Raw genomic sequence first — 19,115 nt, 5'->3', positions numbered from 1 at the left:
TCTTGAGCTGCACAGATAGAGAACATTCCTATCACCGCAGGGCAGCACTGCTCTAGACCAGGAGTCGGCGAGCCGTGGCCCCCAAGCCAAGTCCAGCCTGTGAGCTAAGAATGGTCTTTCTCTTTGGAAAGGATAAAATGAAACAAAGCAGAATATGCAAGAGACATATATGGTCCTCAAGGCCTCAAATATTTGCTATCTGGTTTTTACAGAGCAGATTGTCACAGGCTACTCCAGACCCCGTACGCCTCACGAGTGAGGTCCCAGTGAGATTTCCCTGTCCCACCCCACAGCTTGTAACGGGACTTCCTGCTTATCTGTGAACACTTGTGTCTCGATTGCTAAACGGGGCTTGTCCCCGCCCGAGGGAAAAAGATAACACAAGCTGCATTCTGAAGAGCCCAACGTGCAAACATTTTCACATTAGGTGACCAAAACCAAGTTGACCTCAAGACATAAAAGGATGGAGTTGAGGATGACAGGGGAACCACAAATAAATACTGACGGTTCTGGATGAAAACCACAGAATAAAACAACTCTCCGCGAGCCCGTACAGATGTCAATGAATGACGGAGGAGATGCAAATCAAAGCCACCATGAGATATCAGAACCTCACACCTGTTAGAATGACCACCATCAAAAAAAACAAGAGGTAACAAGAGCTGGTGAGGATGTGGAGAAAGGGAACCCTCGTGCACCGTTGGCGGGAATGCAAACGGGTGCAGCCGCTGTGGGAAAGAGTATGGAGGCTCCTCAGAGAGTTACGAATAGAACTGCTAGCTGATCCAGCAATTTCACGGCTGGGTATTTATCCGGAGGAAGTGGAAACACTAACTCAAAAAGATGTCTGCACCCCTGTGTTCACAGCATTATTTATAATAGCCAAGACATGGAAACAAGATATCCATGGATGTATGAATGTATAAAAATGATGGAGTGTGTGTGTGTGTGTGTGTGTACAGAGAGACAAAGTGTGATATACACATATGTATACACACACACGTACACACACACACACATACAAACTATGGTGTATTGTATATATGTATTGTGTAGATACGTATATATGTATTAGGCATATATATACACACACAATACAAAATATATATGTAATATACAATATTTTATACTTACAAAAAATTTATGTAAGTGTGTATAAAATATAAAATTTATCTATATACATAAAATATTCACGTGAAAAAAATGGATATCCTTCCATTTGTGACGACATGGACAGCCCTGGAGGGCGTTATGCAAAGCGAAATAAGTCAGACAGAGAAAGACAAATACCATAGGATCCCACTTATACGTGGAAACTAAAACATTTTTTGCAAAGATAAAGAAAACGAACTGGTAGTTGCCAGAGGCAGGGGGCGGGAATGGTCAAACTGGGTGAAGGTGGTAAAAAGGTACAAACTTCCAGAAGCTATAAAATAAAGAAATCATGGGGATGTAATGTACAACGTGGTGGGTCCAGTTAACAATACTACTGTATATTTGAAAGTTGCTAGGAGGGCAGATCTTGAAAGTTCTCATCACAAGGAAAAAAAATTTGTAACTGTGGGTAGTGATGAATGCTAACTAAACTTATTGTAGGAATCATTTTGCAATATATACATGTGTCAAATCATTGTACACGTGAAACTAGTATGAAGTTATACGTCAATTATATCTCAATAAAAAAATGCATCAGTAAATGATAGAATGAAGGCATAAATAGGGGGAAAGGGACAACTCTTCCTTACAAAAGAATCCCAATCAATTAATCTAGAGGGAATGATGGGAACGGAGAATCACAATTAGCAAATGCTATGATAATAATCTTTGCTGGCAAGCATCATTGAAGGATGCTGAGGATTTGGGGTAAGGATGATGAGAAACAAGATATTTACATAACCTCAGGAGGTTACCCCAGAAGACACTTGTTAATTACAAAGGGAATAATGGTCTCTCCACACAGAAGGAAGCTGGCAGGTACCGTCTTAGCCAAGTGATCAAGGTTACCATCCCCAGTAATAAGAGGCATCGTGTCCCTCCTGATACGATGCACTGAGAAGGACACAGCATCATCTCTATGGTATTCTTATCAAAAATGCCTAGCCTCAGTTTAATTGGGAGAAAATAGCAAACCAACCCACACTGACGCCTAATTCACAGAATAACTCACCAGTACTCTTCAAAAGTGTCAAGGTCATGACACTCAAGGAAAGACCAGAGAACTCTCACAGACTGGGGACTAAGGGGAAGGGACAGCTAAATGCCACGTGGCACTCTGGGCTGGATCCTGGACCGGAAAAGAACATTAGTGGGAAAACTGACGAATTCGACAGAAGGCCTTTAGCAGGTTAGTTAACAGTATAGGAACGCTAATTTTCAGATTTCAATCACTGCACTAGGGTTACATAAGGTGTCGACAGATGAAACTGAATGCAGGGTGTACAAGAGCTCTACATGTTACTTACCCAACTTTTCTGTATCTACAATGATTTCAACATAAAATGTGTCTTTTTAAAAAAGATATTCTGTCTTCTACCACCAGTCAGTGCCTCTCAGGCACACATGGTCCACATACTTCCCCCGAGCCGCACATAGCTGGCCTGCTTCCCGCTTTCTGAATTTCACCGACAACCTTCAACCTGGAAGCCCCAGAGGGACAGCAGCGCAGGTGGGCCACATGGCAGCTTCAGGACCAGTTCCATTTGGGTTCAAGCTCCAGTTCCATCAGCTGCTGGCTGAGCCCCTAGATGTTCCCTTGGCTGGCTTCACCAGTGTTCATGTCACCTCCTCAGACAAGCCCTCCCTGGCCACCCGAACTAATGGTCCTTTCCCCCCCATATACCTGGTTTTCGTTCTTTAAGAGCACCTACACTCCCTAAAATGTGTTTTATTTCCTGAAGGGCACGTCGACTCTCTAGAGAAACGTTCTTGCTTCCTTACATGTTTACTAGGGTATTTCCCCGCACCCCCACTCTCCCGGGCCGAACACAGTGTCCTCCACTGCCCTGGCCAGGGCTGTATCCTCAGCTCCCAGCCCAGGGTCTGGCCTGTGGTGGCTTCTCAGTGCCCCCTACAAATGCCGACCGGGGTGGTTTTCCTTAGTGGTCGGCCCAGGTCCTGCCCCACACAGGTCTCGGTCCGCCCGAGTGAATAGGACAAGGGGTCGATGACTTACTCGTAAAACTCTGCTGCCGGCGTGAACTTGTACTTGGAGTACTTGGTGTGGTTGCCCAGCACAGAGCTGTTGAGGAGCTTGGGGTCGGTGCAGTTGGGGCTGTTCCAGGCATGGCCGCAGTCGGTCCAAGGCAGCTTGAGGGTGAAGGAGGAGAAGAGGTAGTAGAGAGACCAGGCGATGATGACGTTGTAGTAGAAGCCAACGTAGATGGCGATGAGGATCACGGCGTAGCCAACTCCTGGGCGGGGGCAGAGAGGGATCAGGCGTGGGCTTCCCCGGGCCCAGCCCCAGAGCCACCTCTCTCGGGGAGCCAGCTCTAACCATGACACGACCCAACCCCTATGCCCCTCCTTCTCTGCAGCAGGTTGTCAGAGCCTCACCTCCATGCCCTGGGAGCCCATGACCCCTTCGCCTGAGTGCTCTCTCTTGCCTCTCTTGCCCACTCCTCAGGCAGGCCAGAAGTGTCAGGACCCTAATGTCCCCAGGGAGCAGCCAGAGCGTATGTACCGGAGCGTATGGAGGCACCAGAGGGTGAGTATCCCAGACCCCTCACCCCCTGGGCCGAGTAAGCGTGAGGCATGCTAACAGTCTCTCCCAGTGGCATGGGCCCCTGCTCCATGGTGGAACAGGCTTGATTGACACACCTTTTATTGGCTGACACCCTCCCTCTGTCCCTCACAGTCTTTCCTAGAATCGACTCCCCAAATAACTCCCTCCACAAATCCTTGTCTCAGGACGTGCTTCTGGGAAACCCCAAACAAGCAGTCCCTGATTAGCACTTCAGTCCTGGGTGTTCTCTGGGCCCTCCTTTCAACCATCTGCTCCATGCGTGGGCCAATCTCATCTTCCTGAATACGCTGGAAGCTCTTCATGGGCTAGCCAGTTCTAGGGCTTTTGCCTACAGTAGACATTTTTTTTTTTTTTTTTTTTTTTGGCCTGTGCAATATTGATTAAGGGAGTAGCCTTAAGTGTTCTTAGCATGTGAGGTTTGGGTGAGGCTAATCCCTCACTTCCTTGATCTGGCTGTAGACACACGACTCAGGCCTGGCCAACCAGAGTTCTGCTTCCCCACAGCCATAGGGATTGGTTGATAGGTAAACATACGACTCAAGTTAAGCCAATGAGAGTCTTCTCTGGGATCTTTACTGATGATAAAAAGGTGTTTTCGATTTATTCTGTCACAGGTAAACTTGGTAGGATTTAATCTTGTTGTTAATGGCTGGTTTTGCTAGCACCTGAGAAGAATATGCCTGAGACGGATGCTAACACCGACTTCAGACGGAGAGAGGTGGAGAGAGATTCCAGATAATACTGTTCAAGGACCTGGATCAAGCTGTACCCGAAGCTAGCAGAAACTCTTGAACTGAACCATATCATAAGCCAAAAATTCTTTTTACATTAAAGCCACTTTGAGTGGGATTTCTGGAAGTTAAACTAAAAAATCCTAACTAATACATACGTCTTATAAGTCTCTTACCAGCCTGTGTCTACTACACGACTGAGTACATAGAAGGCAGTCGGGAGACAGGTGCCAGCTGAGAAGAGGCTCATAAGAATCATATTGGCCCTCAGTGCCACCTGGGCCCAGTTCACTAAGCAGTGCTTGGGAGACACAAATTCTGATTCCATACCCTTCTCATAGACATATGGCGGCCAAGAAATGGCAGTTGCTATGGCTATTTTTCCCAGATGTGCTCCAAGTCCCAAATGCAAGCAGGCTTCATCACCTGTCCCAGATGTGATCGATTAGTCGTGGCTGCTGTATTCAGGACTGTGACACAATTTCCTAGCTGAGCCCAGAAAGGTCTACGATCTATTTATCATGTCTGCCATGGGAGCAAGAGGGGAGAGTAGAGGCATATGTGTTGAGTACTTCTAGCACTTCTGTAAATATTTCCTATACAGGAAACAGACACCCTCTGGTCAGTCAGCAGCGGAGGCTGGACTGGTACCCAGGCTCCCAGACTTTCTAGGCTAAGCTGGCCTTGACACACCAAGGGCTCTCCGTGTGGCTTGCAATGGTGGATCCTTTTGACCTTGCCAATATCTACGAATCCCACAAGAGAGCTGGTCTACCCCTCGGATCCCACCTTTGGAGCAGTTTCTCCAGGGGCACCAAGGAAATCTTTTGGACACTGCTTGACTCCCCTGCACCCATCCTTTACCTTTGAAAAATGGGCAGATCTTCCACACTGTGGCTGCCCCTTCTCGGTTGTACTGGCCCAGAGCCAACTCCATGTAGAACAGGGGCATCCCAGCAATGATAAGGAACAGGGTGTACGGGATCAGAAAGGCACCTGGAGGACACAGAGGCAGAGCGTGACTCCCTGGACCCCTGGCCAGTCTTGCGTCTGCCCCCTGCACCTGCTTGGATCAATATCTACCAGAGCCTAAGTGTCCTCATTTATCTGCTCCCCGGCCACTTCCCAAGGGGTGTTTTGTGGTAGGGAAATAGATTTAACACAGAGCACTCAAGACAAATAATCGTAACAGTAACAGTTAACAGTAATTGTTGTGGGACCAGGAAAAACCATCACTAGGATAATGAGGTTGTGTGGTCAAATCAGTAAAATCTGGGTTAATCAAAGCTGAACGAGCTTGTTCCCGGCAGGATTCTTCTGGCCTTGGATACACATAGGCACACACTACGAAGCACCATGAAGACGCTTAGAGGTATAGTCTTAACCAAATTCATTTAAATGCAGAACCTTGGGGCGCCTGGGTGGCGCAGTCGGTTGAGCGTCCGACTTCAGCCAGGTCACGATCTCTCGGTCCGCGAGTTCGAGCCCCGCATCAGGCTCTGGGCTGACGGCTCGGAGCCTGGAGCCTGTTTCCGATTCTGTGTCTCCCTCTCTCTCTCTCTGCCCCTCCCCCGTTCATGCTCTGTCTCTCTCTGTCCCAAAAATAAATAAAAAACGTTGAAAAAAAAATTTAAATGCAGAACCTTTTCTTTCATGGATCACCACTCTGGGGAATGCCAGTTGCCCCAAACCCTCCTTTTAAAGGTCAGAAAATTGACATCAGTGAGGGAGAGACAGTGCCCAAAGCCGCACACAATTGAGTTTCTAACTTTGCTTATATTTGCCTCATTTTCAGGTCACATGGGGCTTTCCCAAACACAATCTCACTGGATTATTAGTTTCACAGCTGCTCAGAGACATGATCAGACAGGGTCATTATGTCCCCCACCTCCAGGGGAAACTGAGGGCAGAGAAGGGAGTTGAATCAGGCCTGTTCTTGCTACTGGTAAGGGACAGGAGCAGGACTCACATTCAGGTCTTCGAACGCATCAGGCTCCCCCTGCTACAGGCGACTGAAGGCAAATAATCCCTAGAGCGAGCGTCTGACCAGGGAAGAAACCCACCCAGAGCATCGCAGAAACCAGTGAGAGCCCCTGGCCATGGGCAGCAACTCATCCCCAAGAGAATTCCTGCTGGGATGAGACGTGTGTGAGTCTCAGAGATGATGCTCAGCGTGTCCGGCAGCCTGGGGCGAGCTTACCGGGCTCTGACGCCGTTAGGTGACTCACTGGGATACGTGCCATGTCAGCCCAGGCTGCCAGCGTGACCGAAGCAAAATGCCAGCTCCTTTTCCTGACGCAGCTGGAGGTGGCCAGGCCAGATCCACACTCGTCCCGCCTCTGGCCTTTGGCGGAGATGCAGTAACCTTGGAAACCAAACACTCTCTGGCCCGCCCACACCAGGAAAGTGCAGAAGCCGGGAAATACTTAATGACAGTAGCAGGAGGAATATAACATCCTGTGCTGTGTTCCAGGTGCTTTCCATGCAAGGTCTCATTCGACCTTCACAGTGACCCTAAGATGCAGCGATGATTGCTACCTCCATTTTCCAGACGTGGAAACTGAGGCTCCAAGCTAGCGGAGAATTATGCCAAAGTCACGCGGCACCCCAGGTTCAAACTCACCCAGTCTCACTTACTCAGACTGAGCCCCCACTTTCTTCCCAGGGCTGCTCCTCGGGAAGCCCAGGGATCTTAAGGACAAAGCGTGAAGTGTCGGCCCCAGTGCTCTGGGATCCAGTCCCTTCCGAAGCAAGAGAAGGATCAGCACTGTGGGCACAGGAAAGACACTAGCAGGAAGTGAGTCCCTCCTACGTATCATGTAGGCACTGGGCCCTGGACATCCGCGATCCCATCGACCCTAAGTCTGAGGTAGCAACTGCTATGCCCATTTCTCGGAGGGGGAAACTGAGGCTTGGAGAAATCCAGTGACTTGACCAAGGTCACCCAGCCAGTAAGTGATGGATCTGGGGTTTGGCCCTAGGTCTGCCTGCCTCCAGAGTTCCAGAGCCATTCCCAACGTAATTTGTAGACACCAGAATATTCCAGCTTCAGTGAGGGACATGAGGCTGAACAGGGTCTCAGAGGGGAGGTTGTCCTGGAACTGGGGATCTGGGGCCAGCTTAGCCATCTTGTCAGTTGGTCATATATACTGGTCCAATAGCCCATCCCCTGCTCCCTGCTGGACTTCTTCGAATGCCCACGTGGGACCCTCTCTCGTCCCCTCCTCATTTCTTGCTTTCAGACTCCACCTTGTCCTTCTCCCTCTCCCACATGCAGAGAGGGCCGACCTGGTACCTGAGCTCTCGTCTGTCCACGGTGCTGGCAGTAATGGTGGTGGTGATGGAACTGACGCTGGTAATGTGACAGAGGTAGTTGGTGGTGGTGATGGTGACATTGGTGAACATCTGTTATATGACGAGCCACACACTGAGCTTTTTATGTAATTCTTCATTTGACATCATCCCTGAGACATAATTACCGCTATTTCCACTCAACAGATGAGGAAACTGAGGCTAAGAAAGGTTAAGTTGCTTGTCCAGACTAGAATAATCTGGATGTCCCTTTGAGCCCCACTCTGTCTCCCACCGCCTTGCTACTGCCCTCGGGAGACGGGAGCCAGAGAGTAGGGGAAACAGACGCATCTGACTGTTAATAGGTCTGAAGACTGAGGTCGGTGGCCCGGGGGATGGCGGGGAAGGAAAGAGAGGGGCTCACGGCTCAGATGTTGGCACTGGCGATCTTTTCCACAGCGAAGGGAAAGAGCAACGTCAGCCAACTAACCAGGCATCTCACTCGGGCCAACGTCCCCCACTCCAAACCTCCGGGTGGCCGGAGGTTTACAACAGGTTTACAACAGGTAGGTAAATCGCCCAGTTGGACATTCGTCTCCTCTTGTGCTCGGCTGGGAGTGCCAGCAGAGGAGATTAGGAGGGAGGGTGACAGGTCTGCACAAGCCCGAGGCTCTTCTCTGTGAGCGCCTGTAATGTGAGCCCAGCCACTGCTTCAGGAGGAAACAGCCCAAGAACACTCCAGAATGATGGAGCAGCTGAGTGTGAATAAAATCCAGAAAGCTGCCCAGGGGCCGGTGCCTTATTCCGAAAGAAGACACTGACCAGCTGGCTGGTCCAAGCCCCCTTGCAGAAAGATCTGGAGGAAGCTGGGGCAGGGCTGGAGAACCAGAACGGGGTTTCAGGGATGCCTGAGGTCAGCCGAGGAGGCCTCACTTAGAAACAGCCCCGCAGCAGCTCCTGGGAAACTGAGGCTGGACTGCAAACTTTCCAGAAGCTACTGCCCTGCAAGGCCCATAACCACCACATCCCCAAGGCCCTGCTACATCTTCACGCGTGACAGTACCAACTGCAAACCGGCCTTGCACAGGGTCTGAGAGCTGAGAACCTCAGACGCCACAGCCCACAATCCTGTCTTGATTCTGGAGTGCTCTGGTTACGCAGGTCCTGGCGTACAGACACGGAGAAGCACCCACAGGGCATATCTCCCGAGGCTCTCAGCTCCTGGCAGTCTTCACACAAATGCACGCACACAGATGCACACCCGTGCACACTCGTGACCCTCCTGCACAGTGACACACACGAATACCCGAGGAAAGACCTGTGGGCCGTAAAAGAGACTCTGACAAATGGCCTTCGGATGAATTTAGTAAGGAAAGCATCCGTCCCATCACCGCTAGCCCAGGGCACACTGCCTGCCACCTCACCATTGAAGAGGCACCGCACTGGTCAGAGAGGGGTTCTGGAATCTTCTGTACAAATGCCAAGCCCTCAGGAAGTGAAGCCCAGGGGCACCAAGTTCCGAGTGGGATACGCTGGGGCAGATGAGGAGGGCAGATGAGAGGAGCTCAGGAAAGGGGAGGGAATGTCTGCAGGGCCCTCAGCAGGAGGCAGAAGGGCGGAGGCCCACTGGGAATCCGGGGTGAGCTGGAGACAGTGTGACCAGGGAGGGGCTGCAGGAAGGAGAGCTGGGTCCCTCAGGGAACCCACGTCCCAGTCCGCTGAGGGCCGGATTCCTCCAACTGTGCGTTCTGGCCACAGCCTGATATATGAAGAAGTGAAGACTCGTGGGACTGTTCCCTTGGCGCCCGTAGCTCAGCTGAGGATGGGCAGCGGCTGCGGCTTTCGCTAGAGTTCCAAGAAAACCTCGGTCAATGCTGAGAGGAGCCAGATTTGTGCCCTCGCCCTGAACACCCTGAAGGCATAGGAGACATAAGGGCGCAAGAGAGGGCGACATCTGCATGAGAGCCGGTGCTGCTCGCGGCAGGCACGCGGGTGGGGCCGGGGGGCAAGGGTGGCCCTGGCATTGGACACCGCACATGGCCACGGTTTTCCACATGACCAATCAGGCTGCACCTTTTAAATCAAACATGCTCTATCTTCGTGCCTCGACAAGTGCACGTTCATGATGGTTCTGTCATAAGGTTCCGTCTTGGAGCCCTCGCCTCTGAGAGCCCTGTGCCACAACGGGGCGGCAAACGGGGGGGGGGGGGCCCACCTCAGCTCTGTCCAGAGACACGCAAGGCCGTTTGCACGTATGTATGGACTCTTGCACATACATGTGTAAGCTCTGTCCACACCCCTGCAGGCCACAGGCCTCTGGCCTCCCCTGGGGCCTGCGGCCTGTGCACATTACAGAAGGAATGAAGCGAGAGGCCTGTTCAGACCCAGAAGGAGGTTGGGGCGTTTGCACAGGGAATGACTGGGAACCGGTTTCTGGAGTGGTGGCGGGGGTGGGGGGAGGGGGGGCAGTGTTCTCGGTGGGCAGGCCTCGGTGAGAAGGGAAAGAGGGCGGAGCAGGGCTGTCTAAAGCACAGGGCCTGGGGAAGACCCCCTGTGACACAGTATGGAATACGGATACAGTAAAACCTTGGTTCGCAAGCATAATTCATTCCAGAAACACGTGTCCAAATCCAAAGCACTTGTATATCAACGCGAATTTCCCCATAAGAAATAAGGGAAACTCAGATGATTCATTCCACAGCCCCAAAATATTCATATTAAAATGATTACAATATGGTAATAGGACGCAAAATAAGAAGGAAAATTCAAAACATAAAGAAAAATAAACAAATTAACCTGCGCTTACCTTGGAAAACCTTCGCGGCTGGTGTGAGGGAGACGAGAGAGAGTAGGGTTACTGTGTAGGGCGACTTTCACTATCCCTAACGGAATCACTGCTATCTATCGGCTCAATGGAATCTTTTTCTTTTCGCACAACTTTAACAAGGAGCTTATCCAATGACCTAGAAGGAAGCCAAGCATTCCTAAGCTTACTCTTGTATAGAAAAGCAAAGGAGTGTCCATTGGTGCTTTGAACGGACAAAAATACACTACTGCCAGTCATGGGCACCTGCCAACGTTCTGAAAAATCACTGATTTCTGCCAAACACCGCGGCCTGAGACGGAGCACCCGAGCCTAGGAGACGATTACCTATAATCCCGCAGTGAGAGAGAGAGAGAGAGAGAGAGAGAGAGAAGAACCACTGGCTCCGAATCATTGGCTCCGTTGTGATCATGTGACATTCAACATCACGTACTACTCGTATTGCAAGACATCATTCCTTTATCAAGTTAAAATTTTTTAGAAATGTTTGCCTCGTCTTGCGGAAACACTCGAAAAACAAGTTAACTCGCCATCCAAGGTTTTACTATATTTGGTCTCTGCTCTGGGTTTCTGAGACAGAGCTCTTAAAAACCCCTTGTAATTGTCTTCTCTTTTAATGTGTATTCATTTATTCTGAGAGAGAGAGAGAGAGAGAGACAGAGACAGAGAGGGAGAGAGAACACGAACACATGAACAGGGGAGGAGCAGAGAGAAAATCCCACGCAGGCTCCATGCCTCTGTCAGCGCACAGCCCCACACTGGGTGGGCTCCATCTCACCAAGTGTGAGACCATGATCTGAGCCCAAATCACGAGTCACATGCCCAACCGACTGAGCAACCCAGGTGCCCCAAACCCTTGTAATCTTCTGAGTGGGGGTGATAGGAATGTCTTACACAGGGCTCCTAAGTCCCTTGGAATTTTCTGGGTGATATGAGTATCTTTCATTCTAATGAGACATTCTCGGTGAGCTCCTGGACGGGGGCTGGTCACCAGAAGAGCCAAGCCCTGATTAGAAGCTTGGAACTTTCAGCCCCAGGTTCCAACCTCCAGGAAAGAAAGAAGGGCTGGAGATAAATAAAGCTAATATCGGGGCGCCTGGGTGGCGCAGTCGGTTAAGCATCCGACTTCAGCCAGGTCACGATCTCGCGGTCCTTGAGTTCGAGCCCCGCGTCAGGCTCTGGGCTGACAGCTCAGAGCCTGGAGCCTGTTTCCGATTCTGTGTCTCCCTCTCTCTCTGACCCTGCCCCGTTCATGCTCTGTCTCTCTCTGTCCCAAAAATAAATAAACGTTGGGAAAAAAAAAAAAAAGTTTAAATAAAGCTAATATCGATTACGCCTGCGTGATGAAGCTTCCATAAAAATCTCTGAACTATGGAACCTGGGAAACCTCCAGGCTGGTGAACATCAGCACACGCCAGGAGGGTGGCACAGCCCAACTCCATGAGGACAGAAGCTCCCGCACTCAAGACTCGTCCAGGACTTGCCCCACACACCTCCTCATTGGTATCCTTTACCATACCCTTTGTAACAAACTGGAAAATGTAAGTTAGTGCTTCCCTGAGTTCTATGAGCTGCTGTGGCACATTACTGACCTGAAGAGAGGATCATGGAAACCCCTGAGTTATAGCCAGGTGGTCAGAAGCACAGGTGACAGCTTGAGACCCATGGGTGGCCTCTGAAGTGGGGGCAGTCTTGCGGGCCTGAGTCCTTAACCTGAGGGGTCTGCCAACTCCCGGTCGCTAGTGTCAGGACTGAATTGTAGGACACCCCGCTGGGGTCTGGAGAGCCGGAGAATTGGCCAGCGCATCTCTGATTTGCTGTGATAATTGGAGACGATGGAGAAGTAAGTACCTGGCGCTTAGCGGGTGCTCTGTAAACGGGAATCACATCCCACCGTCACACCGCAGAGCGCGCACAGTGCAACTTTGTAAACTGGAAATCGCCAAGTTGACAAGTGCCTGTGCAGGGGACGGTGGCCGGGTCCTGCACGGAGCACAGCACCGAATGCCTGCTGGAGGCTCACCAGCACAGGAGGACTTGGAGGCAGTCCCCCGGACCCTTCACGTCCCTATCCCGAGTGAGGCCGGTCACTCCCCCTGTGGCCGTCCCCCTTTCAGAGGTGCCCACGGCCAGCTGAGGCTCTGCTGAACCTGGCAGCCGACCTCTCCCTCTGGCAGGCACCGCTTTTTCGCCTTCCCCAAATCCCTCCCCCGCAGCCTTCACTTTCCACCTTCTTTTTGTCCTTCGCACCATGGAGAACGGAACAGATCAGTCTTGTCCAAAGCAATGCTGTGCACGCTGGGTGTCGGGCATAGGGCCACCCGCCACCCCCACCCCCAAGTCTCTGCCAGTTAAACAGCTGGCTTCACACGGCCATTTCTTTAGAGAAACACTCCACTTCTTACAATAAACGAAGCCCAGATCATTCATGTTTGTCAACACAGACTCTGCCCAGGGTAGGATATTGGAACCATGCGGTGACCACTCATGTTTCCTCCTCCCCGAGACTCATCTGCCCCTGCCCACTGGCCCCAGGATCCCTTTAACCTCAGCCCAAGTGGAGCCTCGCAGCTCTTGACTCCTCCTGACTTTTACTGAGATTGGCCAGGAGCACGGTGCACACCTCTGCAGAAATGCCTGCTGCTCTGGGAGGAAGTTCCACACAAAAGGAGCGGCACGGTCACTTTAGGGGCTTCCCGCCGACCTCCGGGCCTTCGATCTGAGACCGGGGAACATCCCCAGCAAGGAGAAACACCCACTTCCTGACGGATTAACACCCCTGCTCCCTTAAGGAGGGCAAAGGGGGTTAAAAGCAGGGAGACTAGCATTGGGGCTCCCCTCCGCATGGGGCGATTCTCTCTCTGCTGTCAACTTTGCAGGGTCTGACCTGATATTTATTAAGAATTCTGGGGCCTTCCATATAGCTCCTTGAAGGTTCTGGTTTCCTATCTCCATTCTGGTCTCTTTAAAATGAACAAATAAGAGGGCGTTTGGGATGCTCAGAACTGTATTTTGGAAGGCAACACAACTCACAAAGATCAGTAGAACCTCATCCCCCTCATCTGGGATATAATACTTGCAATCACAGAACCCCAAATGACGTTAGCTTTTAGGATGTTTACAATAGACTAAGAGCTCTCTCAAGATGGGGATTGCCTTTTGCTCATCTCCACGTTCCTGGCATATGATGAGCACATCGGAAATGTCTCCTGGTTAAATAAATGGTTCCCAGAAGGGAGTCACAGGGAGGATGCAGCTAATGAAATCCCCAGGGCCTTCCTCTACTTGCATGGTGACCTAATCCTTAGTTAGGCAGCTGGGTCTGGGACCACAGGACAGGGTGTAGCATTTATCCCCACGAAATCCCATCTTGTTGGAAAGAGCTTCTCCAGATCTTTTACGGCCAGCTCAGAGCAATGAGCCCCCTCCTGCTGATGACCCCGGATTAAAGTCTCAGCTCTAGCCCCCGATGAGCACCTCGTTCCTGCAAACTCGTCAGCGGAGGGCCACGCCAGCTGGCCGGCTCACGTGTACCTGAGCCGAACCGTCAGTGTCAGGGTCAGGCTTGGCAAGCTCAGGGTGTAGACGGCCTCCTACAGCCAGGCCGGAGGTGAGGGCATTGAGTCTGCAAACCTCTGACCTCTGTACCAGCCACGCTTCACACCCAGCCTCCAGAAGCCCAGATATTTTGGCCGAGAGGGTTGCCCCCCACGGGCTGTCCATATCTGAGATGCTCAGCTTACTCGGGAAAGGAGGAGAACCCTATCCGGGACCAGAACCACATCTCACGGGACCTGGTGCGGGACTGTTAATCCCCCTTTTCCAGGTGAGGAAAGTGCAGTGGGGCGAGGCTGGACTGCCAGGACCTGGAACAAACCCTAGGTCTTGCCTCTTGCTTTCCCGTGACCCAGATGTGCCTAATTTCCAGCCTTATTCCCCTTCCTCAGTTCTTCCTTAGAATTAGTTCTGCTCCCTCCGAAACCAGGACGCCACTGGGTCTAGCCTGCGGTTAAAAATCACCCAATGATAACAATAATAGGCGCGGGTCCATTTATTGAACCCCCACTATGTTGCACACGTCATCACCTCTTTCCCCTTCTCTGCACAAGAAAACTGAGGCCCAGAGAGGAGGAGTCCAAGACTACATTTCCAGGAAGTGCCAGGCTCAGATGCAAACGTGGGTCTGTCTGAACCCAGAGACCATGTGCCTGACGGCACAGGACTTGTCTCAAACTGAAGCGGCCGTTGCCGAGACCCCTTCCCTGGCAGGGAGGCAGACATGGGGACCCGGTCGATCCGCCTACGCCTCCCCGGACGTCAGCGCGGCCAGGCCCAAGACCACCACCGGTGCAGGGGGAGTATCTAGCACCCTGAAAATAGCCCCACGGCCCGGCGCTCCGTTTGAGAAGGTTCCGAACCCTGGAAATTTCAAGGCATTCCCCATCGGCAGCTTCCCGTATTTGTGCGTCCCAGCAGCTGGCCTATGGGAAGATGTTCAGGCAGGCTCATCTTTCCCAGGAATTAACTCAGAAAGTATTAGCCGGGGGCCTAAACTCCTGGCACTTTTACCGTTTCAAAACACCCTCCAGTATGGGCCAGCGCGAGCAGCCAGGCGCGGAGGTTACTTTGGTAAAACTGGCACCAGAGGAGAACACAGGCCATGAAATAAACAGGGCGGGTGAGTCCGGGCTTAAGTGCAGAGCCGAGCCAGGTCATTGGAGAGGGACAGATCTTGGGGGTCACCTACGCTCACCTCCAGCTGTAGTGGGGAACTCGGGTGTAGAGACGGGCTGGGCTGTGCCCACAGAAACAGAGCTGGGATTCAAACTTCAGTCTTTTGGCTGCTTGCCAACCTGCTTGCCCATCTCAGGGGCTGACGTTAGAATTACATTTAAGAATTGATCCCCAAGGAGCAGCCAGGGGGTCTCCGCAGAGATCAAGCTCAGAAGGGGCCAGATGAGCTCCCCCAGAGGGGTGAGGAGAAAAGGATCTGCCTTCGAGTCTGCGAAGGAAATGGGAGGCTGCCTCGCTCCCCTGTGTCATCCATGGCTACCCCAGCCAGAAATGGAAATCCACTGGGACAACTTCTCCACCCCTTAGCCTGGCATTCAAGGTCTCCGGGGCCGGGCCCCAACTTGTCTCTCCGCCCTTATCGCTGATGGCTTGCCCTCCCGCCAGCCCGCACTCCTAGTCTCTGCGATGATCGCATGTGCATTCTCGAATAAAATGCCTCCTATCTTCTTCTCAAGGCTTGTCCATGCACCTCCCTTCCCTTCCTTGGGGCGGTGCTCCAAGCACAGTCCACCTCCGAATCTTTCCCAAGCAGCCCCTCTTCGGGCCTTTAGAGCGCCTGTCACCTCTCCCACCCATGTCACACGTCACCAAAATGTGGTTAAGGAAAAGCAGCAGCTACCTTTACTAAGGCCATGCTCTCTGCCTGGCTCTCCACCGGCATTATCACATCATCACGTCTTTACCTTCTGAGCTGAAAGCCATTCTTTCCATTTGACAGATGAGGACACTGAGGCTTCAGAGGCTGCCCCAAATCACACTGCCAGAAGTTGGAACCCAGGACTCCACCACCAAGGCCCCTAACTTCTAGACTGCTGGCCCCACCCCTCCCAGCGCATGCTGCCTCTCCGGGTTAGTTAGTGTTTCTGGATAGGCATTAGGTCTCTGAGGACTTGGACCATTTTCATTCATTTATTCACTCAACAGAAGTTTGTTGGGTACCTTCTATCGCATTCCTAGGATCTAGTCTTTACTTTGGGCATTAGAAATGGAGGAAGAAGTGACAGTCTATGCCCTCAATGTGCCCCAGTCTGTGTGGGTGACAGATACACAAAGCAATAAATGACCGAACAACGCAGGTGGGTGATATACAGGGCTAGCAGACCCAAGAGAGGGAGCTTCTGGCCAAGTTTACCTACAAATTGGAACCTGTGACAAATCGGCTATGTTTGTGCCCTGAGCCCCTGGTATATCACCTTGCAGGCAGCAGGTGGTCACAACTGGTGGCAATGACCAAGTGAGCACACGGTGTCAGCGGGGCCCCAGAATATCCATCTAGCTGATGTGTGCGGCTGGCCATCCGGGATCCTTGGAGTTTCACCCAATGCTTATAACAGTGGCAGTGGCGTGGGGATGGCATATGACACTTCAGGTGACTGAAGCTCCTGGCAGGCAGATGTGGTGATGAATCTATCTAGGTGACCCCTGCAGAGCCCAGCACTGTGCCTCACATCAGGGAGGAACTTGTAAATATTGCTGATTATTGATAGAGGCTCCTGCTGTCTGGGGACACACGGTCTCAGATGGTCACTGAGGTCATGCTGGATGGCACATCTCAGGGTCTCTCAGTCTGTCTTCCATTCATCACCTCCCCACCTGCTAAAAATACATGCAATCTGCATTTCCTCCCTTCCTGGGTCCAAAGGGCCAGAATTCTTAAACCTGACCAGAGACTCTTGAGAGGCCACAGCAGCTGAACACGGAAGAGTGTCACCTCTGGGTCACGTTTCCCATTTCTCCACCAAAGCAAGTGTCCAGAGCAAACACGGAAGCAAACAGCTGGGTCCCAGACCCTATGGGGCAGATCACAAGCTTTCCCTTTACCTGGTTCCAGGTAAGGAAACATCTGCCCTGCCTCCCTCTGAGCCCCTGGAGTCCTGAGCTACAGTTACTGCCAGGCGGGCTGGCCCAGGGAATAGAGAGAAGTTTCCAGAGCTGAGCCCCCGTGTGCCAACTTCTTCCTTCCCGTCATTTTTCCAGGCTCTCTGCAGGGCACCCCTGAACTCTAGCAAATGAGCGCAGGACTGGTGTGGTTTAGGCACCCAGGAGCAAAGGCCCTCAAGAAGGAGCTAGGGTCTTAGGGCCTTGTGTCCTGTCCCCCCAGGCTGCTTCTTCCAGGGCTCTGCCATTTGGTTGGGCTATAGTTGGTCTCTAGACTTGCATCCCAGGCAAGTGGGTATCGTGTCACCCTGCACGGGAAAGGGGAGAGAGCCTCGCTACTTCCACTGGAGTTTTCTCCCGGCCCCTCTCCTACTCCACCCTGCATCAGAGCCAAGGACCCCAGGCGGCGGCAGGGGGCAAAGGCTTCACCTGCCTCAAGCATCGGGCCAGTTCTTGGTCCCTAATGACCCATTCCTACCTAGACTGTGCACTCCGGCCCCTCCATCAAAACAAGCACCAACATGACAGTGGAGCTCTCTGACATTAGCTTCTCTTTGTGGGTCTCAGTTCCAGAGTCTCTGTCCCCAAGAGCGCAAGGCCTCCCAAGTGCCTTCAGGGAACCCACATCCTCTCTCCCCCCAAGACTCAAAGTGCTGGAGTTAGGATCACCGTGTGCCTGGCTGTCACATCCTGTGCACTTCTGGCACCCCCTCCAGAGCTCTCCAAATCTTCTTGCGAACCATCAAGAGATCACCTACATTCCTCATGCACCTATCACTGTCCAGGGGCAAGCCTCCACTTCCCTTTTCCACTGAGGATTCCAATTCTGTTTCCGTGAGCCCCGTCCAGACCCTTCTGCGCTCCAGACTCGCTCGCGTGCTTCCTCTTCTCCCGCGCATCCCAGCTCCTCCATCCCGGCCCCGGTCCTGGCCACCGCTGCGGTCAGGTAGCCTCCCAAGTCCAAACCCCAGCCCATCAGGGGGCTCACCGCCACCGTTCTTGTAGCAGAGGTAGGGGAAGCGCCACACGTTGGCCAGGTCCACCGCGAAGCCGATCACTGACAGCAGGAAGTCGATCTTCTTGCCCCAGGTCTCCCGGGGCTGCTCGTCGCCATCGCGGGACGCCAGGAGACACTGGACGCCGTTGCGCTCTTTCACCACCAACAGCTCCGCGGCTTTGCGCCCTTGCACCGGCTGCTCCGGCCCCGGGTCCGCCCCGCCGTTCTCGGGCTGCACCTGCGGCTTCATCCGCGCCAGAAGCATGGGTGCGGTTGGCGAGGGGAACGTCAGCCGTACTGGGAGCGCGCCGAGGCTCTGCCTGGATAAAAGGAAAAGATGTGGTCACTAGGCCATCCCGCCCTCCATGCGCCTCCCGAGACCTCCCGGGAGCGCGGGGATAGAGCGGCCAGCGCGCGCACCGAGCGGACGCGGGGTTCCCCCAGACCCGCGCGCGTCTGTTGGTAAAATTTGGAAACAGCGGTAGTGGCGCGGAACTGAGACGGAACTTAGAGTTGGAGACCAACCCTGCCGGCCCTGTGGGTCTGGTCCCGGACCCCACAGCGCTTCCCTCATTCGCCCGCTCCCTCTCGCCCCCAAATGGCTGGGTTGGGACACGCGGAGGCGGAGGTTTCCCAGGGCGGTGACCCTGCCCGTGCCGTTGGCTGCCCCCTGTCCCCCCAGCTCGGGGTCTGTGCCACCTCCGGCAGCCCCAGGAGCCTCCCGACACTTACCCCTCCGCACTTCAAAGTCGCTACCGCTCTCGCTCTGCGCACGCAGCCGGGGTCTCCGGCACACCTCGGCCGGGCGGCGCGCAGGGCGCACTCACGTGTCCGGCAGCGCCGCGGTCCCGGGTGCCC

General features: G+C 52.8%; 1 protein-coding gene across 1 annotated transcript in view; it reads right to left on the bottom strand.

Moving 5' to 3' along the window:
- The window catches only part of SLC6A2 (solute carrier family 6 member 2), a 46,256-nt gene extending 27,675 nt beyond the window's left edge, over window positions 1-18,581 (bottom strand). The window contains exons 1-3 of the mRNA XM_040498045.1: window positions 18,249-18,581; window positions 5,338-5,469; window positions 3,173-3,410 (exon numbers count right to left, since the gene is read on the bottom strand). Coding sequence (XP_040353979.1) covers window positions 3,173-3,410; window positions 5,338-5,469; window positions 18,249-18,522 — 644 coding nt within the window. The 5' untranslated portion in view covers window positions 18,523-18,581. The remainder of the gene's footprint in view (window positions 1-3,172; window positions 3,411-5,337; window positions 5,470-18,248) is intronic.
- Window positions 18,582-19,115: the final 534 nt, after the last annotated feature.

The sequence above is a fragment of the Herpailurus yagouaroundi genome, unplaced genomic scaffold (genome assembly GCF_014898765.1).
Source record: "Herpailurus yagouaroundi ecotype Mexico unplaced genomic scaffold, PumYag 190, whole genome shotgun sequence".
In the NCBI taxonomy this organism is placed as follows: domain Eukaryota; kingdom Metazoa; phylum Chordata; class Mammalia; order Carnivora; family Felidae; genus Herpailurus; species Herpailurus yagouaroundi.
This window is presented reverse-complemented; position numbering and strand designations above follow the sequence as displayed.